This window comes from Drosophila takahashii, chromosome 3R (assembly GCF_030179915.1).
Source record: "Drosophila takahashii strain IR98-3 E-12201 chromosome 3R, DtakHiC1v2, whole genome shotgun sequence".
NCBI lineage: Eukaryota > Metazoa > Arthropoda > Insecta > Diptera > Drosophilidae > Drosophila > Drosophila takahashii.
In genome coordinates, this window is record NC_091681.1 from 36,501,275 (window position 1) to 36,522,770 (window position 21,496).

At 43.3% G+C, this 21,496-nt stretch overlaps 5 protein-coding genes across 9 annotated transcripts; 2 read left to right on the forward strand and 3 right to left on the reverse strand.

The window, feature by feature from the left end:
• The first annotated feature begins 18 nt into the window (after nt 1-18).
• On the forward strand, nt 19-3,913 carry TfIIA-L (transcription factor IIA L). 2 transcript variants are annotated; one of them, XM_017150703.3, is made up of 6 exons: nt 19-189; nt 1,906-2,103; nt 2,556-2,861; nt 2,923-3,130; nt 3,189-3,433; nt 3,490-3,913. In XM_017150703.3, exons 1-6 carry the CDS (start codon nt 166-168, stop codon nt 3,595-3,597), a joined length of 1,089 nt encoding a protein of 362 aa, XP_017006192.1. In that variant the 5' UTR covers nt 19-165; the 3' UTR covers nt 3,598-3,913. The 2 variants fall into 2 exon arrangements, with proteins under 2 accessions (XP_017006192.1, XP_070072287.1); XM_070216186.1 differs by lacking the exons at nt 19-189; nt 1,906-2,103 and adding an exon at nt 2,405-2,494.
• Nucleotides 3,914-4,321: 408 nt separating this feature from the next.
• On the reverse strand, nt 4,322-13,590 carry woc (without children). 4 transcript variants are annotated; one of them, XM_017150697.2, is made up of 12 exons: nt 13,263-13,590; nt 12,000-12,954; nt 11,678-11,938; nt 11,567-11,611; nt 9,068-10,932; nt 6,975-8,050; nt 5,963-6,348; nt 5,772-5,897; nt 5,582-5,703; nt 5,394-5,523; nt 5,227-5,326; nt 4,322-5,166 (listed from the first exon to the last, which is right to left on the reverse strand). In XM_017150697.2, the coding sequence occupies exons 2-12, from the start codon at nt 12,877-12,879 to the stop codon at nt 4,992-4,994; spliced, it is 5,166 nt and encodes a 1,721-aa protein (XP_017006186.2). In that variant the 5' UTR covers nt 12,880-12,954; nt 13,263-13,590; the 3' UTR covers nt 4,322-4,991. The 4 variants fall into 4 exon arrangements, with proteins under 4 accessions (XP_017006186.2, XP_070072316.1, XP_070072317.1 ...); XM_070216215.1 differs by having other exon boundaries at nt 13,496-13,567; XM_070216216.1 differs by lacking the exon at nt 11,567-11,611.
• A 2,880-nt stretch (nt 13,591-16,470) lies between these two features.
• LOC108063601 (uncharacterized) lies at nt 16,471-17,644 on the reverse strand. The gene is made up of 2 exons (XM_017150744.3): nt 16,838-17,644; nt 16,471-16,787 (listed from the first exon to the last, which is right to left on the reverse strand). The coding sequence occupies exons 1-2, from the start codon at nt 17,642-17,644 to the stop codon at nt 16,527-16,529; spliced, it is 1,068 nt and encodes a 355-aa protein (XP_017006233.2). The 3' UTR covers nt 16,471-16,526.
• A 77-nt stretch (nt 17,645-17,721) lies between these two features.
• LOC108063603 (uncharacterized) lies at nt 17,722-18,792 on the forward strand. The gene is made up of 2 exons (XM_017150746.3): nt 17,722-18,180; nt 18,235-18,792. The coding sequence occupies exons 1-2, from the start codon at nt 17,722-17,724 to the stop codon at nt 18,559-18,561; spliced, it is 786 nt and encodes a 261-aa protein (XP_017006235.2). The 3' UTR covers nt 18,562-18,792.
• Nucleotides 18,779-20,765, reverse strand: LOC108063602 (zinc finger MYM-type protein 3-like; the record flags this gene model as incomplete). Its single annotated transcript, XM_017150745.3, has 6 exons — nt 18,779-18,953; nt 19,021-19,120; nt 19,182-19,284; nt 19,342-19,463; nt 20,076-20,201; nt 20,267-20,765. Coding segments are annotated over 6 exons (1,125 nt in total), but the record flags the coding sequence as incomplete, so codon positions are not given.
• Nucleotides 20,766-21,496: the final 731 nt, after the last annotated feature.

Below are 21,496 nucleotides of genomic sequence, written 5' to 3' on the forward strand. Positions count from 1 at the left end.
CCTCTAAACCACACACCTTCCTCCGCTTTACATCGTCACGGTCGCATCACTATCGCTAATTCTTCGCTTCGCTTCGCCCATTTATAATTCAGCAAATACGTCAATTAACCAGCCAGCCAGCCAGCGAAACGGAAAAGCCTCAAGCTGGCGGAGAAAAAGGTTCAGATGGCGCTATGCCAGACGTCGGTGGTGAGTGTTTGGTAGCCCTGGATTGCCGTATGTGTGTCATCTTAGGAGGCGGTTCGAAATGCATCCATATGGAGCAGATCCTCTCGAGAGGTTGCTCCTCCCACCGCCCACGCGGGAAAGTGAAAGCTTTCTCCGGGGGCATGGTTAATATAATATACCCCAGATATTACTGAAATCGAAATTTAAGATACCAAAATTGCAACCTCTTGAGTTCATCCGTCTGTGTGTGTGTGAGTGCGTGTGCGTGCCCGTCTGGCTTTCGGTGTATTGGTGCGTTCGTTGCCTTGCATTTTTTTGGGTTTTTATTTGTTTTTTGGTTGTTCAGAGAAGTAGTACAAACTCCATGGGGGTTTTAATTGGCGGTAATGGGCCTCTGCGCAGCGTGTGCCATTATCAGCAAGTCGGGGCCTCCTTATCGCCCGCTGATAAAGCAAAACTACGTACTAAATACTATGTACTAGCAGTAATCGCTGCATACCGGTACATCTTATATGCAGGCACGCATATATGTACCTTGTCCATATTTATATGCACATATGTACCTATGTACCTTAACAGTCTTCGCAAACAAATTATTTACATATTCTCGTTCGAGTTTTGCATGAATTACAGCTGCCGCTGTTATTTTAACGCGGGTTCAAAAAGCTCATTTATATGTACATTTTTCACTCCTATAAAGTCTTGATAACAAAAGGGTATACTTTCGTATTACTCTTCGAATGTATCTTCAAAATTGATACTATTTTCGGTTTTTTAAAATATTACTTTAGGATTTACTGTCAGTTTTAAAATATTATTCTTCATGAAGTAAGAAAACGTTTATATCCGAAGTTAAATTCCAGAAATAAAGAGATTGTCAATTTAGACAAGTAACAGTTGTAGTAAAAATATTAAATATTTACACCCATTAAATTATTACCTTATAAATAATAAATTGAGATTTCAAAATCAAATCCAATTCAGTTCAGATGACAGGAATATTAAATTAGAATAAATGTATCATTGAAAACAATCTTAAATTTTTAAACTTCGGTTATTTTTTGTTTTTAAAATGTTATTTATTTCATGAAATGAGTAAATATTTATCATCGGAGTGAAATTCCGGAAATAAATAGATTATACATTTTGATCTGATAGTAAAAATATTTAATATTCAAACCATTTTAGAACCTTGTCAATATTGATTTGAGATGTCAAAATCAATAACAGTTGACTTAAGACTCTTAAGTTAAAAATATTTTATTTTTAAAAACCTCTTTACAGGAACTCCTATTTTTTTAGCCCCCACTGTGTGCTCATTAATCTTTGATATTCCTACTAATGTTATTTTGATTTTCTTAAAATGAACGGTTTTAAAATTTTTGTTCAAAAATTTAGAACATATTTTTAATAAAGAAATTTCAGAAAAATCTATTTTGGTATTTAATATTCCTGATAATAAAAATATGTAGTATTAAAACCAATTATAATTAATTGAGATGTCAAAATCCAATAAAAATCAGTAGATTAAAGAGTTTTCTATTTTTAGAAACCCCTTGACAGGAACCCCTATTGTTTTAGCCCCCATTGTCTGCTCATTAATAGCAGGGAGTTGGGCAGTAATAATATAATGAGTACTTAGAACAAACACAGATTTCCTCCACTGATGTGCCGTGCATTTCGAACTTAATTATACACATTAACATTAATAACCCCCACCCTTTTTTTCGCCCGCAGCTAAAGGTGTACCATGCCGTGATCGAGGACGTCATCACAAATGTGCGGGACGCGTTCCTGGACGAGGGCGTCGACGAGCAGGTGTTGCAGGAGATGAAGACGATCTGGCGCAACAAGCTGCTGGCCAGTAAGGCCGTCGAGCTGACGGAATCCAGCGATGGCTCCCACCCACCGCCCATCGTGGCCAACAATCCAAAGGTATTAGTTTCGGAAGTTTAATATATGATCATTCCATTTCCATTAATTACCATTTTTACCTATTTTTTGGAGTAAATAACTACAAATAATATTGTAAATCTAGTTTGTAACGCCCCCATATATTTATATGTTATTATTTTGTACGTAACCATTGTAAATCTAGTTTGTAACGGCCCCATATATTTATATGTTATTATTTTGTACGTAACCACTTTATTCCAAAGACATTCCGACTAAGATATCTTGCTTTATCTTCCTTATGCTCAATAAAACGAACCACAACAATGCTACTGCGCCTCACCAACAACATCGACTAATGCGCTACATCATCGAAATCCATATTCATTTCCATAACCGCCTATCACATCCAAACGCACTGCAGAGCACCAAGGTAAAGAGCCATCTGTCTGCACCTAGAATTATACTTAATAATCCTTAATCCCTTTTTCCAGGCAGCCAATGCCAAGGCCAAAAAGGCCGCCGCCGCCTCAGCGGCCACATCACAACCACAGATCGGCGGCAGCAGCTCGGCATCCTCGCTGGCTGCCCTGAAATCGCCCGCAGGCATGGCCACCGGCAGCGGGATCAAGAACGGGCTGGTGCCCATCAAGCAGGAGGTCAACTCACAGAATCCGCCGCCACTGCATCCCACATCGGGGGCAGCGCTGCTGCAGAAACAGCAGCAGGCGGCGAGCAGCGGACAGGGTTCCATTCCAATTGTGGCCACGCTGGATCCCAACCGCATAATGCCCGTCAATGTGGGTTAAATAGGGATAAATACAAGTATTTTAAAGACTAATCATTAATTGTATTTTATAGATCACGCTGCCATCGCCAGCCGGCTCGGCCAGTTCGGAATCTCGAGTGCTCACCATTCAAGTGCCTGCCTCGGCGCTGCAGGAGAATCAGCTCACCCAGATACTGACGGCCCACCTGATTTCGTCCATCATGTCCTTGCCCACCACTTTGGCCTCGTCCGTGCTGCAGCAACACGTGAATGCAGCCTTGAGCAGCGCCAATCATCAGAGTAAGCGGCTTTAACTCTTCTGATTTCTAAATTATAATTAACTCTTTGTATTGAGTAGAAAATCTGGCTGCTGCCAAGCAATTGGACGGCGCTTTGGATTCCTCCGATGAGGATGAGAGCGAGGAGAGCGACGACAACATCGACAACGATGACGATGATGATCTGGACAAGGACGACGACGAGGATGTGGAGCATGAAGATGCCGCCGAGGAAGAGCCGCTCAACAGCGAGGACGACGTCACCGACGAAGACTCTGCCGAAATGTTTGATACAGACAATGTGATTGTCTGTCAGTATGATAAGGTGGGTCCTTAGGACTTCTATTATATCTATAAAATTATAATAAACCTTTTCCACAGATCACCAGGTCGCGAAACAAATGGAAATTCTATCTCAAAGATGGCATCATGAACATGCGGGGCAAGGACTATGTGTTCCAGAAATCGAATGGCGATGCCGAGTGGTAGTCATAGCTGCTGACCCAAAAAAGAGCGGCGACAATTTACAAAAGACATCAAACAAAGAGCCTCATCGAATGCGCCTTCAGCCCCCCGGACATTAGCTAAACCGGACAGGACTCTGCCCCCCACTTGAAATCATGACCAAGCAACAGCCTGTACAGGAAGCCAAGTACTCGGGCCGACACTATCTTATTTTAGTTCCATCTGTTTTGTATTACGCTAGCGAAAAAGAGTGTGTTGCAGTTAACCATCTCAATTAAATGTATTAAATAGAGTGCCGCATAACTTTTGTGTCAATAAACAGAAACACTTGTGAAAGTTATCTTTCTGTTTTTTATACCGATTAGGAGAATAACAGAGGCATCTGGTTTAAGGAAATTCTATTGTAGTTGCAGATGTTCTCTTGTTTAATATAGGAGGTTGTAGTAGTAAAACCAATTTTAAAGAATAATATTATGGTTTTTATACCGATTATGAAAATAACAAAGGCATCTGCTTTAAATATGTAAACACCATAAATTTCCCTTTTGTTTTTCTTCTATATTATTCGAAGTTATAATACCAGAAACAAATTTAAAGGTTAATATTATGGTTTTTATAATTCCCCTTTCTTTTTCTATAAAATATAAAGTTTTAATGAAAGAAACAAATTTAAAAATTAATATTACCGCTTTTCCATATATCAAATATAATATACCTTTAATCCTTTTTCCAATTAAAAATCCATCCGTTTTCATTGAAAGTATGTATGTATTTATATATAGACATGTACTTGCAGTTCGATCTTGCAGTTAAGGAGTACAGCATTTTACAGTTCAACATGGTTAAGGTTCGCATCCTATGTACAACTCTCATTGTACACTCATCAATCACTGTGTGGTCATCTATCGTCGATCTATGTACATACATACATGCACTTATCCGCTGGGGGCACATCCTTATCGCCCTATATCGCCTAAACAATCTAAGTAATGACTAAAGATGCGCGGGTTTCTGGCTTACGATCCTAAAAACTAATGAAGATGTCTCTCTGTCTACATGTGTGTGCGTGTGTGAGTGGGTGTTTTGTGTGTGGATTGCTGATTGCTGGTTTCTAGTTTATTATTATTATTATAATTCAATCGAAAGTGAGATGGGCTTGGTTATCGTTCACATTTTATACAAGGTCTCCTCTTTCGCTCAGCGCTATTGCTGCTGCAATTATATAGACAATCAAAATAGGTGTAAAAGTAAGTTTAAAACAATTTATAATATAGCACAACTCTCGCTCCTAGGTTAGCCCTATTTGGTTTTGCCCGCAAACAAACTCGTGCTAAGCACCAAGCCGAAGAATCGTCCTCCGGGTGTCATTGCAGGACAAGCCTTGCACGTACACAATGATATAACTGCCTAATTAAACATTAAGTCGTCAGTAGCGCGATGTTGATTTCCTTGACCATCTTGACGCGGTGCAGCATCCGCTGGAGGGCATCCTGCCCCAGAGCTTGCGTGGAATACCAAACGGGGGAGTCGGGCACACAGGAGCGCTCGGGCTGCAGATAGAATACATCATTGCGGGTCTTCACGCTCTCGGGGCTGTGGGATTATATACGATTAGCAATCATTGATTGTTTTTTTATCCATAAAATTACTAACCATTTAGAGAGATAAAATTCGTAGAGGCGGACGGGACAGCGCAGCGGATTCTCCTCATTCTCCTGCTGCTCGTAGACCTTCTTCTTGCGTGGATTGGCATCTGTTTAAGAAGGATTAAAAAGTTTAGACCCTGTATATAATCTATTAAATTAAGTGTAAGAACCTACCCAAACCCGCCTGCGGTGGATAGAATCGTAAGAGCACGTTGCGTGAGCCAGGAACTTTGGAATTCTGTGATGAGCGCTTCCAGTGCTTCATTATGTGCGAGAAGGATAATTGCATGTGCTCCTCCACGGTCTAAAAAAATCAAGAACATGTCACTCGAGTTCAAAATCCTTGCTTAAATATTTCTCACCGTCAGATTAAAGTGCTTTGTGTTGAAGAACATGAGCGTGCTGAGCAGGACATGCGGTGAATGGGCGCCCAGTTGCTTGCACTCCCACAAATGCTCCTCCTCCACGCGAGTGACAATGTATTCTAGAAAAAGAATAGGAAGTAAAGGAATTAGTGGAAAATTTAGAGTATTTTTAAGCCAGTTAACTTACGCGAATCGTTGTAAAGCACGGAGAACTTGCGCGCCACCTCGTCCAGGCACTCCGTAAACCGCTCGTAGTAAGGATCATAGAAGATGTTGTCTATGCGTCCATTCACATACAGATATTGCTGGATGCCTGCAGGAATATAAATCAATATTAACAAAGGTTTTGAGTAAATAAATCAACGAGTAATCACTAACCCAGCACAAGATAGTAGATGGTATCCGGCGCATATTCCGTTCCATTAGGCTTTCGAACCTCCTTCACGAAAAGACAAAGCGAGTAATTCAGCTCGTCTGCCGTCATCTGAAGCAGCTCCGTTTTGAAGGGTCGCCGGCGCATCGAACTCTTCTCGATATCCGCATTCTTCGTCATCACCCACTGCTTCCAGGCATTCACACCGAACGTGTACTTGAGGAACATCTGGGCGTCGGGCTTCTCCTGCGGCTGCTGTGCCTGCTGCGATTGCTGCTGAAGGGCCGAGTGATCCAGTTCGCTGCCACGCTGCCGCTTCACCGGCGAGCGGCTGTTGCGGTTGGGCGAATCCATGACGGCGCCAACGCCTCGCTTGCGACCACGAGGGGTTCTGAAATGTACACGTTGATAATTATTAATATTAAATTTATTTTAAAATTTTTTAGCTTTTAAATGTAATTATTTTTTGACCCGGCTGCCGTCACCACTTATTTTTGTTTAAAAAAGTTGAAAAATCCGAACTTTAAAAATCCACCATAAATCCAATTTCCCGAGGATGTGGGCCATATCCGGCTTTATTTTATTCGTTAGGATGTAAACTTTAAGTTTGTACCCATTATGATTTTTCAACGGATTTATTTCGAGTTTTTACTATATATACAGCCGACTTACAGTCGACCAAAAAACACATTTTTCATCTTTGTCGAGCTGCTGCGCTGCCATCACTTATCCAATCATATTGATCTGTATGGCAAAGTTAATCTCTGATCTATTGACTTTAAAATGAAACGAAAACTGGCCCAATTGGGTGGATATGAGCCGGGATATAAGAGGAAATTCGAAAAAGTCCGAAATTTAACATTTTGAGCTCTAAAAAAATCTTTAAAAAAAAACTGTGCCATCGAAAAAAAATAGTGGTATTTTCGTGATCTAGGGAATTTGCAATCAATTGCTGTGGAGCATTTCGTCTGTAAACTAGTGTAATCAGATTTTCGGTGACTTAAATTCTCCACTCACCTTTGCGACGCATCGAGCATGTGATGCTGCTGGTCCAGATGATGCACTCCCATCTGACCCATCCCATCGTGACCCATGGGCGACTGGCTGCTAATCGTGTTCGCCGTCATCGACGTCTCCAGATCCACCGTCGAGGTCTGGTGATGATTGTCATAATCTCCCGTGGCCATTTTGAGGGCAATCTGCAGCATATCATCGCCATACGGATTGTGCCCGGCTCCACTGACGTCGACCACCTGCTGCTGTTGCTGCTGCTGCTGGGCGACGGACTCCAAGCTGTTCTGATACTGCAGCGTAACCAGTCCAGGATCCGGCTTGATCTCGTTGTCGGAGTCGCTGTCCGATTCGTGCTTCTCCTCCGCCACCATTTCGGCCATCATGAGCAGCTCCGCCTCCAGCGGATCCTCCGGCATCTTGTCCTGTATCTTCTTGATCTCCTTGAGAATGCCTTGTGAAGTGTTGCGAGTGGTGGGTATGAAAATGGGCACGGGTATGGGCAGTGGAATGGGCACGGGGACGGGGAAGGGCATCGAGTACATGTACATGGGTTGCGGTAGGTAAATGGGCACCGGAACCGGGATGAGCACCTTGTTGGAGTAGTCCTTGTCCGTCTGCGTGGCGCAATCGCGCACATCCGGTGTGCACTGCTCACCGGTGGACACAGTTAGCGGTTTACAGCTAATGTTTACATTTCGCACGGACTTGGGATATGGTGGCACTGTGATGATCTTGGTCTCGGATACCGTAGTTGGTCCGAAATCCATGGTAGTGGTGGTATTCCGCCTACCCCCGATGGCCAAGTGGGAGTTGGGCATGGGTGGTGGCGAAGGGGAACGCACCGAGTAGTCCACATGCTTGCGGGGTCTTCCACGAGGAGCTCCTCCATGAGCCGACGGCATGGGGAGCGGTGGCGGGGAAGGTCCTCCCGATTCCCGGGGACGTCCACGCTTGCGCCGCACCGTCACATTGCCGATCCGGGCCTCGGTTTCGCCGCTGGCGAGCGATTGAACCGTGGATATAACCGGCAGCATGGTGCCGGATCCCGATTTCTTGGCCCCAGCGGCATTTTTTCCAGACTGTAAGTAAATACGATACAAATTAGGCAATTAGTGATAGGTTAGCTTTGTAATTATAGAACCTACAATGGAACTTCTTCTAGGTAACATCAAAATTAAATATAATCAAGCTTGAAACTCCTTTTTTGAAAGCCTATTTCCAAGAATTATTTTTAAGATCAATAGGCAACCCTAAAAAGAGTTGCAATATTTGACTTTTCTTTTTGGCAGCACTAATTATACGGTAACATTAAAAATTGTGGAGATCATAACTAGGGTATTCCCACGACAACCAAACGGAGTTGTCACCTTATTATATTTTTTAAAAATAATAGAGAATATATAAAAAAGCTATAGTTTTAAAATTTAAGGAAGCTTAATAAAAAATAATAAATAATTAGAAAGTTTAGGAATATTAAGTTTTTCTGTGATTTTTATAATAATAATTTTGAAAAATAACTAACAATAAAACCACTAATTACAATTATAAGCTGAAGTCAAAAACCTCGAGACTGTTGAACCGTTTAAATTTAAAAACAGAGTTGTCACCATATTATATTTTTAAAAATTATGAAGTATTTAGAAGTTAGCTTTTAGTTTTAAACTTTAAGTAAGCTTTATAAAACTAAATAAATAATTAGTATATTAGTATAAATTGAATTTTTCTGTGACTTCTATAATAATTGAACCGTTTAAATTTTGAAAACAGAGTTGTCACCTTCTTACGTTTTTTTTAAATTAATGATTAGTTTTTTAAGTTAAGCTTTTTAAGCTTTATAAAAATAAATAAATAATTAGGATGAATATTTTAAGTTTTTCTGTGTTTTCTATAATAACAATTTATAAAAATATATAACAATAAAACCACTAGTTACAACTTAAAAAAAATTTAAATTTTGGGTTGTTCCTTTAATTTTTAAAATTCACTATAATTTTCAACAATTTAACAATTCAACTATATAATTTTGTATAATCTAAAAAAATCTTTAAATTTAAAAAATGAACAATTTACCCCCGCATAACTTGAACTCGACTCACCTGCTGCTGGGACAGCTTTAGTTTGACCCGCTTGGGCAGACCCGTGGGGAAGGGCGCGGCATTCTTGCTGCCCCTTGTGGAGGAGCCCTGCTGCTGGGACTTGGAGCTGCTGCCGGCGCTGCTGCTGGGCGGCAGGTCGCTGTCCAGCGTGAGCGGTGCGCGGGCAAACTGATTCTGGAACTGCATGACGCACTGGTACGTGCAGAAGTTGCGCATGGAGGCATCGGACATGGTCAGGTGATACTGCGGCGTATTAAAGTTCGCGCAATTGTCGCACTTGGTCACCGCCCGGGCGGAGATGTTGCAGCTGACGCCGTGCATGGTCAGACAGTTGATGGAGCAGGTGAGCGTCTCCTGGTCCTGCTGCCCGCCCACCTGGTAGATCATGTCAAAGTTGTACTTCTTCACCTTGCACCACTGGCACGAAACGATGTGCCGATTGACGATGATGTAGACGTTGATGCAGACGCGCGAGCAAAAGACCTTCGGCGACTGCTGTTCGTTGTAGATGGTGTAGGATTCGGCGCTCCGCCGCTCAAAGTACTTGGAGCACATGGCGCAGGGATCCGCATTCACGTTGCTCACAAACTTAAAGGCCGAGAAGCACGGATTCGAGCAGAAGTAATGCTCTCTGTCCTCCAGAAGCATTTCCACGCGCACTGGCTTCTCGTTGTTGCAAACGCCGCACACATCGGTGCGCAGTTTTCTCCTTGGATTGCACATGCTGTCGTAGCGACGCAGGCAGGCTTGCGAGCAAAAGTCCTTGAACTGATCCTTGTCGCCCACGGGTGCGAGAAAACCCTCCTGCCCGCCGCTAATGTCCTTCTGGCAGCAGGAACAGGTCTTCAGACCTTTTTTAAAGGTATTTAGGCAACCGGCGCAGCAGAACTGCCGCACATCGAAGCCGAAACGCACACAGTATTTGCCCAGCGCCGTGGAGCTCACCTCCTGCTTGCAGGTGACGCAGCTGGAGCCAATTGTACGCTGATAGCTGCCCAGGCACACTTCGTTGCAAAAGTCCATGGTCTCCCACATGAGCTGCTTCTCGTTCGAATTGATCTCCGCCTCGCAGTCGGCGCAGCGCCTGCGGAAGCTCTCGATCCTGTCCAGACGCGCCGTCTCCGCCTCGGCCAGCGTTCGGGCCACCACGCTGCTCTCGGGCTGCTGCTTGCTGGGCGAATTCTGCGGCGGCTGGAGGGTTGTGGCGCCAATGTTGCGCACGCGAATCGAGTGGCGCTTTAGCTTGAATTTTTCCGGCTCCTCGGCGTTCAGCAGATTGAAGCAATCGTCGTTGCAGATGTAGTGAATGTCTTGATCCTGCTTGATGAAATACTTGCAACGCGTCTGCTCCTTGCACTGCAGGCAATCGTGCGTATTGGCGGGAGGGGTATCTTCTCCAGCTTCTGTGGAAGCTTCGGCGTCGCCCTCTGCCTCGTCGGCGGCGCCCTCTTCCCGGACAACCTCCTCCACCAGGAACTTCTTGCGCCGCACAAAGTATTTGCCGGGTTGATCGGCTAGCAGGGCATTTACACAGGCGGTGTCGCAGACGTACTCGAATCCGCTGGGCGGAGGTTCTTGTGGCGCCTCCTCCTCTGCATTCTCCTCTCCCTTATCCTTATCCTTGTCTTTATCTTTTTCCTCCGACGGGTTCTCTTCGGGTTTCTTGTACCGGAATCCACAGTTCTTTTCGTTGTCGCACTGCTTGCACTTTTGCACGCTGCCCACGATCCAACTGATGATGATTTTAGGCGTTGCTCCCGATTCACCAGCTCCTGTGCTGGAGGATTCCTCGGCGTTGGGCTCGTCTGCATCGGGAGCATCGCCGCCAGCCTCCTCCTCATTGGCCGCTTGGTCGGTTCCATCGTCTATTAGGGAGATTTATATTAGTTTTTATTGTTTTAATGCAAAATAACTGTTGTACATTCAACAGGTGGCTAATACAAATTATATTAAATAATTTTTTTAGTAATTAATGTGATTTTTTGTAGATTTTTATCTCAATTTGTTCTGGGTCAAATTTGCTACTGACCGTTTTTTAGAGGTCCAATTTTATATTAGTTTAGATTAAAATGGATTTTAAAATATTTTTTTTTAAATAATACAACTAGTTGTTAAATCTCAATTAAAATCAAAATATATTGTACATTGTTTCACAAAAATTTCGAGAGTTTAATCAGCCCTAAAACATATAATTTTTGAATTTTGAGTAGAATATTAGACTTTAACCCAAGATTATTGACAAAGCAAACATAAATTTATATAAAAAAAAATTATGTGATTTTTTAAGCTTAAAATAAGAAGCATAAATGCTAAGAAGAAATAAAGTTACTACAGATTTTTAAGAAGTAATCATGAAAATAGCAGAATTCAAAGCAAAAGCAGTAAGAAAATTGTAATGCAATTTTAAACATTGACTTATTAAATAACGCTTTTAAACAAAAATACTATAAATAAAGAATGTTAGTGACTTTCGCCCAAGTATAACCCCAATCTGCTCACCTTCGGCAATCTCTGTTGCCGCCGCCTTAGCTCCAGCTTGAGCATCTGTAGGCAAAATGGATAGAGTAGATGTGGGATGGGACATTTTGGTTGTTAGTCTGGCGCACATACCATTTGGCGTGGACGGGGATTCGTCGGTGGGATCTGCTACACCTGCACCATCATCTTCCGCATCGACGGCGGCATCTGTGAGGGACTTTCCATCATTATCGGGTGTCTTAGACTGCCGCTCCTCGGCTTCCTCCTCCTCGGCGGCTTTTTCGGCATTCTCGCGGGCCTGTTCCTTCTCCGCTTCGGTGACCTCCGTCTCCTGATCGTCGGGAATGAGGCAGACGTCCGATTCCTCCGGCTCCAGCACGTTTTCAACAGTGTCTGTGGGTTGGGTTTATAAATTATTAAATATTTTATTTAAATAAAGAGTTTATAGACTCACCATCGCCATGCTCGGCTTCTCCAGCCTCTTCCGCCGCCTCCTCCACCTGTTCCGACTCGCCGTCGGCCTCCGGATTATCATCTTCATCGGCGGGCGTCTCTTTTTCCGTCTCGTCGGCATCCTGGCCATTGTCCTCTAGACTGGTGTCCACCTCGTCGCGGCCCTCTGGCGGTTCTGCATCGTCGGCCAGGTGGGAGTCTCCACCCACGGACTGCATATCCACATCGTCTGCAGCCTCTGGTTCGAGGGCGGCCTCTTCCTCCGCTTCGGGATCGCCTTCGGGATCGTTTTCGGCATCAGCTTCAGGATCAGCTTCTCCCTCATCCACATCCATGGCTTCTGGTGAAGCTGGGCCACCATCCACGGCATCTGCTTCGGCAGCAGCGGCCTCCTCCTCCTCCGCGGTGGCTTGCAAAGCATCCGTCTCCTCTTCCGCCTCCTCCTGATCCTCCTGGGGATCCACACTGACCGCCTCCGGTTGCGGTTGCTCCTCCTCGTCTGCTGGAGGTTCCTCGGAGGGTTGTGGCTCCTCGGAGGGCACAGGATCCTCTGCCTCCGCCTCCCCCTCCCCCTCCACGGGATCTGCCTGTGGACTGGCCGCCTTATCCTGCGACTGGTTGTCATCGGCATCTAGAGATCCCTCGGAGATCTGTTCAAAGTCATCCTCGGGCTCCTTGGCGGCGGCGGCGGCGGAGGGGGAATCCTCTGCGGGTGGCGGTGGTGGTTCCGCGTCCTCCGCTGGCGGGGAAGCGGGCGTGTCCAGGGATTCACTCGCCGCAGCTGGCTGTTCCTGTTCCTGATCCTCTGGCTTTGGGGTCGCCGATTCCGGTCGCGCATTGGAATCCCCGCCGAACGAGTCTAGGCTGGATATCTCCTCCATTTCAGGCAGCTCTTCTTTCTTCTATTTTTCCTAACCAAATCTCGTTTTGCGCTTGTTTATATAGACATATGAAAACTGCAAGACAAAACGAAAAGCGAAAAAAACAAACAAATTAGTGCATCGTCCCGTTATCGATAACTATCGCCCGTGCGGCGGACTATCGGCTGGCCAGGGCCTCACACCATTGCCGCCTAAAATTGTACACACACACACGCACAGGGCACACCGACGCATACAAACACACACACTGGGCCCACGGTACAGTGCACGAAAAAACAAAACATGCGCCTCCAAAGGGGAAAAAAATGGGGAAAAACGACCGAGGAGCGTGTCTGTATGCGCCGATTGCGGGGTAATTAATATCACTAAATCACTGCACTTGCTTTATCCCGCTGGCCGCCCTGCACTGGCTGCTTTTTGTCGTATTTATGCGGATGCAGATGCGATGCAATCCCCACAATTCCAATTCCAAGTTGTTGGAAAAGCAGCACGAGTTTTGTTGTGGAGAGCGCGTCTTTGGTGCCGCAATTAGCTGCCTTTCACCGCTGCGCGCTTGGCGGGCACATTTTTCAACGTTCAACGGTCGGCGCAACACTTTTCTCCAATTACCAAACACCTTTTTGCAAACACCTTTTCGCCTTTCTGGGGCCACTGTGTGAATTTTTCGGCTTTCTGCGAGTAAAAATGGCGCACCAGTGTACCAAATGCGGCCCTCGCATAACGCGTTTGAGGTCCGCTGGTATATACCGAAAAATACCGCAAATAAGGCACTAAAAAAGGGCGTCATTTTGAAGTGGGTGGAGTTGGCAGCTCTGGTCATTTGATTTTGAAAATTGTGTATCATGTTTTGTCATCCTTTGTGTTTATAAACTTTTTTTGCTTTTATTGCTTTTATTGCTTTTAAGGTACTTTGCTATATATATTGCTATAGCCTTTTTTGTATTAGATTTGATTTGATTTGTCCACCTAGGATATTTAATTCGCTAAAAAACACATTTGTTTTGCAACTTTACATTTGGTTATCTTACCTGTACGCCGTTAGGACAGATCCACTGATTATTCATGTCGACCTGCATACTACGGGGTTAGCATGTTCAATTGTCCGCAATTTTAATTGCTTACCAAAAAAGTTGTCGAATTAAAATTTTTTAAATTTTTCGAGCACTAAAGCACCTTCTAGGCCGACGTTGGAAAACAGTATGTGGTGAAGGTGGTGACTTTCCATTAAGGCGCTACTTTATCTAAAATTTGTAAATGTGTTTGAAACGCTTTTTAGCGATTTTAATGTGGGGATAAATTAAATAAAAAAACGAGGACGGAAGCTAACTTCGGCAAGCCGAAGTTTTAATACCCTTGCAGATTTTACGAATTAAAACTTGACTAGACTAGCAACATGAATTAATAAACAACAAAATATTTTATAATTGAAAAAATATAATTTTTAAATTTTTCACCCTATTGTTCCTATGGGAGCTATAGGATATAGACGCCCGATCGGCACGCGGGTTTACCCTAATGAAGGCACGCACAAAAAAATACGATTTGGAAAGTTTCATGGGAATAGCTTATATTTTGCGCGAAATATCCTGAAAAACGTCAAATTTTGACCGATTTCACCCTATTGTTCCTATGGGAGCTATAAGATATAGACGTCCGATCGGCACGCGCTTTTACCCTCATCAAGGTACGCACATAAAAATACGATTTGGAAAGATTCATGTCAATAGCTCTTACACTGAGCGAAATATCTTCATTTTGTGAAAGCTATATCCGATTGTTCCTATGGGAGCTATAGGATATAGACGTCCGATCGGGTCGGCTTTCAAACTTGATCTGCGTACACATGTTTTAGGACGACTGTGAAAGTTTCAAGGCGCTAGCTTTTAAACTGAGCTCGCAAACGGTATTGAAACAGACATACAGACGGACAGACGGACAGACGGACAGACGGACAGACGGACATGGCTATATCGACTCCCCTATTGATCCTGATCAAGAATATATATACTTTATGGGGTCGGAAACGTCTCCTTCACTGCGTTACAAACTTCTGACCAAAATTATAATACCCTCTGCAAGGGTATAATAAAATATGTTATACCCCAAAAATGATAATAAAATAAAAAAAATTAAATATTATTATAACACAAAAAGTTAACACAATTATAGTTCAATAATAAATTCATCATAAATTCATTTACCTAATGTTTTCGTTGTCTTAACATGTCTTTCATGTTATTTCTAATAACTAATGTATTATTTCAATTTAAATCCTTGCAGAGACTTTTAGGATTTTAATATGCTTTTTTGTAGCTTTTTGTTCGTTAATGTTTTAGCTTTATCTGCAAATCGGTTCCCCCAAAACCGGCAAAACTACTTTACATCAGTCGGTACACCGAACTGAATTCTTAATTTGTTCACCATTTCGACGTGCTCCTCCGTTTTACAATGTAATTTGAGGAACTTTTCTTTTGTAAAGTATTTCTTTGGTTTATTTTTTTGAAGGTCCTTTTTTTCTCGGAGGTATTTGGTGCAGACAGGTCCTGTTTGGTCTCCTCTCCTGGATCTTAACCACGGGATCTTTTTTCTTATCTTTGAAGGAATGTGTCGCTGTCCTCAAAATCCAAACGCCTTTTTGATTTTCTTCTTTCCAGGGTGGCTGTTTGAGACAGAATCTTTAAGAAGTTTACGAATTCCACAACGTTGGTGTTGTAGAATAGGTTTCCAATTCGGGTTGGGGTTGGGGTACGGGTTTCTCCTCCTCCTCCTTTGTTCGGTTCGGTTTTCCAAATTTGTAATATCCGTTAGTGATTTTTGGATTGCTCTTTCGTTGTCCTCCTAAAAATCCTAAATGATACTTTTGCTATACACACAGAAACCTACCATTCAAGATGCTCAGCTCAGTTGACCTTAAAAAAGTCCACCCTAATGTGCATTAAAGATAATTTTATAGTTTTTTTTTAAGATTCTTGGAAATTTGTAAAAACATTTGGAAATAATCTGCAAAAATATAAATCATCTTTATACGTGTGTTAATGAAAAAAATAATTTTTATGCTGATTATGCTGATTTACCATGTTTTAAAATTTTCTGGAAACATCGATGTTTTTCACCAAAACGTAAGGGCAAACGTAAGTGTCAGTTATACGTAACACCGGCTCAGAGAGGGAGAGAGGGCGAGACCAATACAAAATTTCGATAAACATCGGATAACATAAAACATCGAACCAAATTTCCCAATCATTTTAACCGAAGTTGGCAGCTCTGGCCTTTTAATTTTTGAAAATTGTGTATCATGTTTTGTTATCTTTACTATATATTCTTTATTTGGGTTCCTTTTTCACTAATTTTCAGCATTTCTAGTCTTATCTTTGGTAAATGTTTGTGAAGTTTTAGATTTGAGCTTCATACAAACTATGAAAACAAAGAATCTGAAAAATACACAAGTTCCTTTGTTCTGTTATTAATGACATGTTGAAATGTAATATTTAATCAAAAAACATTCCTGGCCAGTTGTTTTATTACCCTGAAATCTTTCTCCTTTTACTATATCCTATATACTATAACAAGTATGAAACTACAGGAATTTTTATTGGATTATCCCTTTATAAAGAGTTTAAAGATTACCTAGAAATAAACTCTTTTTCCTAATATTGGCTTATATACCCCTCGGCATCCAAAAGGACATTGGGGAAGTACTTGATAATCTTGGTGAAATGCGGAAATTTCTGGGTATTGGCGAAGGTGACCTCGTTGACCTCCTGATACTGCTTCAAAATGCTGATGAGATCATCCTGGGGCACTAGTTCCGTCACCAGCCAGTGCTGAATCACAAAGTTCAGGGCGTAAATCTGTAACTTCATAAGACTGGGTTCCCGGGTCAAAATCTTTCCCTTTTCCAGTATTTTCTAAAATCTTAAGGTTTATAAAATACATTCTAAAACTATTTTTAACCCACCTCCATGCAAACCCTCTCCAGATCGATGATATTATGCCGAAATGCCAGGTCAAAAGCTGGGAATATACCATCCATGGGCCAATCCTGCTGCTTTAGATGCTCCGAAAAGGATCGCAGTAACTCCGGCATGTTGTAGGCGCAGGACAGGATGAATATATCGCCCACCTGGCTGAGTTGGACCAGCGGCGAGGTCACCTCGAAGGTGTAGATGAACTCCAGGAAGATCTCCACGCTCTCGGGGGAAACCCCATTGATCTGGAGCACACCATTCCACTGCTTATTCTGGTACACATCCTGCTCCAGCTTGTCGGAGGCGGTGGCCAGGAAGATACGGTGGCAGGGGAACTTCTTGTAGCAAATACTCACCTCAGGATTATTAGATTGGGGACAGTTGCTCAGCACATGGACCTGGCAATCGGCATCCGATCCACTGCGAAAGTACTCCAAACGGCGGTTTTTACTCGTCGAGCGAATGGGTTCTTCTGGGGATGTCCTAACGGAGTCCTCGGAGTCCTCCGAAGCCGTTCCCGTCTCCACATCCGAGGCAATGGTGGTTCGGGGTTCCTTTAGACCACTCAATCTCTCGGGACTGGTGGTCTCCTCCTCCTCTGGTGGGTTTACAAAGCTTCCTTTTTCGGAATAAGGGATCTGGACATCCTCCCTTGCCTTTAGAATACTTCCCTTGCCCACGGAAGGCTCCTTTGGTGCCTCCTCCTCCTCCTTCCAGTCGATGCTCGCCGGAGGACTCTTGCTCCTGGCGCTTCCCTGGCTCTTTTCGCCGGCGAACTCTTCCCCAGAATCTGACATTCCTGCCAAGGGTGGGAACCCCAATTTCCAAATTCCTATTTCCAAATTCTCTATAAAGACAGCTACCGAATCCCCAAATGAACTGCAAACTACGTCGCTTGGATCTCCTCCGCAATGGCCAAAAATCGGATTGCGAGCTGCATGTTTGGTCGGTGGATAAGGTGAAGGGTAAGCACTGCCAGCGGATCTTCAAGTGCCACCAGGTGATGCTGGTCTCCGCCTCCGAGGAGTTCGAAAGGTTGATCAAGGACCCGGAGTTTCAGAAGCAAAAGGGAGTAATATCCGTGGAGGACGCCTCGCCCACCGCCTACGAAGCTTTGCTCCTCTATATCTACACCTATGAGGTGTGCAACGCGGTCACCATCGACATGTGTGGTGACCTCATGCTTCTGGCCGAGCGTTACAAGATGCTGGACTTTATCGACTGCTATATAGACAAGCTGGCTCTGCAGGATTGGCCCATGGAGGTGGTGCTGCAGGTCTTCCATCTGGCCAGCGAGCACAACCATCCAGCGCTAATGGATCTGGTAGCGAAGGTATGAGGCATATGTATTACCCATCAGTCCTTCTAACTTGTAAACCTTCCCCAGAAAATCCTGCCCTTGGCCACCCAAATCACCCAGGACAAGTCCTTCCTGAAGCTAAGCGTCGCAGAGCTCAAGGCTTTGATCATAATCCTCAAGAAAGAGGCAATCCTCCCAGATCCTGAACTACTGGAGGCCCTGAAGAACTACCAGGAGGTGAACAACCTACGCTACGACAACATGGAGCAGTTCCAGCTGTTCGTGGAGGTTACCCAAATGTTCGACAACGTTCTCTTCGAAGTGGATGGCACCATAGTCCTGCCCGAGGCAGAAGAGGTGGTCACCCGGGAGATAGGCTCTGATACATCGGTTTACAATAGGGATAATTCATAGATTTACATATCTAAAGGGATCATTTATTGAATGATAAACGGGAAGGAAAACAAACATAATCGATTTCGGATCGGCTTATAGAATAAATATAGATATTCTCTGGCGCATACGGGCAGCAATCCCGCAGAGCGTGCACATTGAGGTTGAAGCGCTTGGCGTTGCCATAGCCCCGGCAGCCATCCACGTCGCGGGGGTTTAAACATTAATTAATTAAACATTAAGTCGTCAGTAGCGCAATGTTGATTTCCTTGACCATCTTGACGCGGTGCAGCATCCACTGGAGTGCATCCTGCTCCAGGGCTTGCGTTGAATACCAAACGGGGGAGTCGGGCACACAGGACCGCTCGGGCTTCAGATAGAATACATCGTTGCGGGTCTTCACGCTCTCAGGGCTGTTGGTTTAGATAAGAAAAACCATTAGCAATCGTTGATTGTTTCATTATCCATAAAATAACTAACCATTTAGAGAGATAAAATTCGTAGAGGCGGACGGGACAGCGCAGCGGATTCTCCTCATTCTCCTGCTGCTCGTAGACCTTCTTCTTGCGTGGACTTGCATCTGTTTGAAAACAAAGATAAGTTTCAGTTTCTGTGTGCTATAAATTAAGTCTTGATCTCACCCAAACCCGCCTGCGGTGGATAGAATCGTAAGAGCACTTTTCGTGAGCCAGGAACTTTGGAATTCTGTGATGAGAAGGATAATTGCATGTGCTCCTCCACGGTCTGAAAAACGAGTAAGGTATTAGCCAAGTCCATAATCGTTGCTTAAATATTTCTCACTGTCAGATTAAAGTGCTTTGTGTTAAAGAACATGAGCGTGCTGAGCAGGACATGCGGTGAATGGGCGCCCAGTTGTTTGCACTCCCACAAATGCTCCTCCTCCACGCGAGTGACAATGTATTCTAGAAAAAGAATAGGAAGTAAAGGAATTAGTGGTAAATTTAGAGTATTTTTAAGCAGGGTTCGGAATTTAACACATGTAAAATTGTATTTTACAGTGTGAGCAAAGTTTTTTGACATATGTGTCAAAAACAAAAGTGTTAAAATGTGAAAAATAATTGTAAGCACTCACAGCTCACTTGTGTTTTTTACACAATTTGTTATTAGCACGACGTGTTTTTTACACACTGTGTTTTAAACAAAAATTAAAATTACATTTTTTGGACATTAACGAATCGAAGGGAAAATGAAGAATCAATGTTGAACCAGGATATCTTAATTGTTATTTTTAACCGTTTTAAAACATTTATGAATTTTTTAACATATATTTCTGACGTTTTAAAGTCAAGAACTCATTGTGTTAAAAACACGTTGTGTAAAAAACACGTCTTGTAAATAACACAAATAACCTGTGTGTGTTGTTTATGTTTCTAACATATGTAAGCTACAATTTTGTACACACATGTCAATAACTTTTTTTGAACTTAACACTTTGTCATTTAACATGTTAACAACACAAGTTTTTTACAGAATGAGTTATTTTCCGAACCCTGTTTTGAAGCCAGTTAACTTACGCGAATCGTTGTAAGGCACGGAAAACTTGCACGCCAACTCGTCCAGGCACTCCGTAAACCGCCCGTAGTAAGGATCATAGAAGATGTTGTCTATGCGTCCATTCACATACAGATATTGCTGAATGCCTGCAGAAATAGAGTTTAATATTAACAAATGTTTCGTGTAAATAAATCAACAAATAATCACTAACCCAGCACAAGATAGTAGATGGTGTCCGGCGCATATTCCGTGCCATTAGGCTTTCGAACCTCCTTCACGAAAAGGCAAAGCCTTTCATTCAGCACGTATGCCGTCATTTGGAGCAGCTCCGTTTCAAAGAGCCGCCGGTATTTTAAAGGGCCGCCACGCCGTTTGTTCGCATTCCTCGTCATCACCCACTGCTTCCAGGCGTTCACACCGAACGTGTACATCTGGGCGTCGGGCTTCTCCTGCGGCTGCTGTGCCTGCTGCGATTGCTGCTGCAGGGCCGAGTGATCCAGTTCGCTGCCACGCTGCCGCTTAACCGGCGAGTGGCTGTTCTCCAGATCCACCGTCGATGTCTGGTGGTGATTGTCATAATCTCCCGTGGCCATCTTAGGGGCAATCTGCAGCATATCATCGCCATACGGATTGTGCCCGGCTCCACTGTCGTCCACCACCTGCTGCTGTTCAACGGTCGGTTCGCGGTACGGCGCAACACTTTTCTCCAATTACCAAACACCTTTTTTCACCTTATTCTCGCCTTTCTGGGGCCACTGTGTGAATTTTTCGGCTTTCTGCGAGTAAACAAACAACGAACCAGTGTACCAAATGCGGCCCTCGCAGTAACGCGTTGGTATATACCGCAAATAAGGTACTGAAAAAGGGCAGCGGTTTGAAGAGAGCTGAGTTGGCAGCTCTGGTCGTTTGATTTTGAAAAATGTGTCTATCATGTTGTCATCTTTACTTTTTCTTATATATGTATCCTTAATGCTTATAAACTTTAAGGAATTCTTTATTTTTAAGCAATGTAGGTTTTTATCTACCAAATTTTCAGCATTTGTGGTCTTATCTTTAGCAAATGTCTTTCAAGTTCCAGATTTGAACTTTATACAAACTATAAAAACAAGAATTTTAAAAATATAAGTTCTGTTATTCTGTTATTAATGGAAAGGTTCCTGGCCAGTGGTATCATTAACCTGTAATATTTCTCCTTTTAATATATCAAAAATCCTTAAACTCTTAAACTACAAGGATTTTTATTAGAGTATTTCTTTCAGAAGTTCAAAGATTACCTAGAAATAAACTCTATTTCCTAATATTGGTTAATATACTCCTCGGCATCCAAAAGGACATTGGGGAAGTACTTGATTATTTTGGTAAAATGTGGGAATTTCTGGGTATTGGCAAAGGTGACCTCGTTGACTTCCTGGTACTGCTTCAAAATGCTGATGAGATCATC

Excerpts from the sequence above, each read along its gene's own strand:
- TfIIA-L (XM_017150703.3), top strand. The coding sequence starts at position 166 with ATGGCGCTATGCCAGACGTCGGTG. Across the intron at positions 190-1,905 it reads CGCTATGCCAGACGTCGGTG|CTAAAGGTGTACCATGCCGT; the intron begins GTGAGTGTTTGG and ends TTTCGCCCGCAG. Across the intron at positions 2,104-2,555 it reads TCGTGGCCAACAATCCAAAG|GCAGCCAATGCCAAGGCCAA; the intron begins GTATTAGTTTCG and ends CCCTTTTTCCAG.
- woc (XM_017150697.2), bottom strand. The coding sequence starts at position 12,879 with ATGGAGGAGATATCCAGCCTAGACTCGTTCGGCGGGGATTCCAATGCG. Across the intron at positions 11,939-11,999 it reads AGAAGCCGAGCATGGCGATG|ACACTGTTGAAAACGTGCTG; the intron begins GTGAGTCTATAA and ends CCCAACCCACAG. Across the intron at positions 10,933-11,566 it reads GGCAACAGAGATTGCCGAAG|ACGATGGAACCGACCAAGCG; the intron begins GTGAGCAGATTG and ends TCTCCCTAATAG.
- LOC108063601 (XM_017150744.3), bottom strand. The coding sequence starts at position 17,644 with ATGTCAGATTCTGGGGAAGAGTTCGCCGGCGAAAAGAGCCAGGGAAGC. Across the intron at positions 16,788-16,837 it reads TGGAGAGGGTTTGCATGGAG|AAAATACTGGAAAAGGGAAA; the intron begins GTGGGTTAAAAA and ends TTAAGATTTTAG.
- LOC108063603 (XM_017150746.3), top strand. The coding sequence starts at position 17,722 with ATGAACTGCAAACTACGTCGCTTGGATCTCCTCCGCAATGGCCAAAAA. Across the intron at positions 18,181-18,234 it reads TAATGGATCTGGTAGCGAAG|AAAATCCTGCCCTTGGCCAC; the intron begins GTATGAGGCATA and ends AACCTTCCCCAG.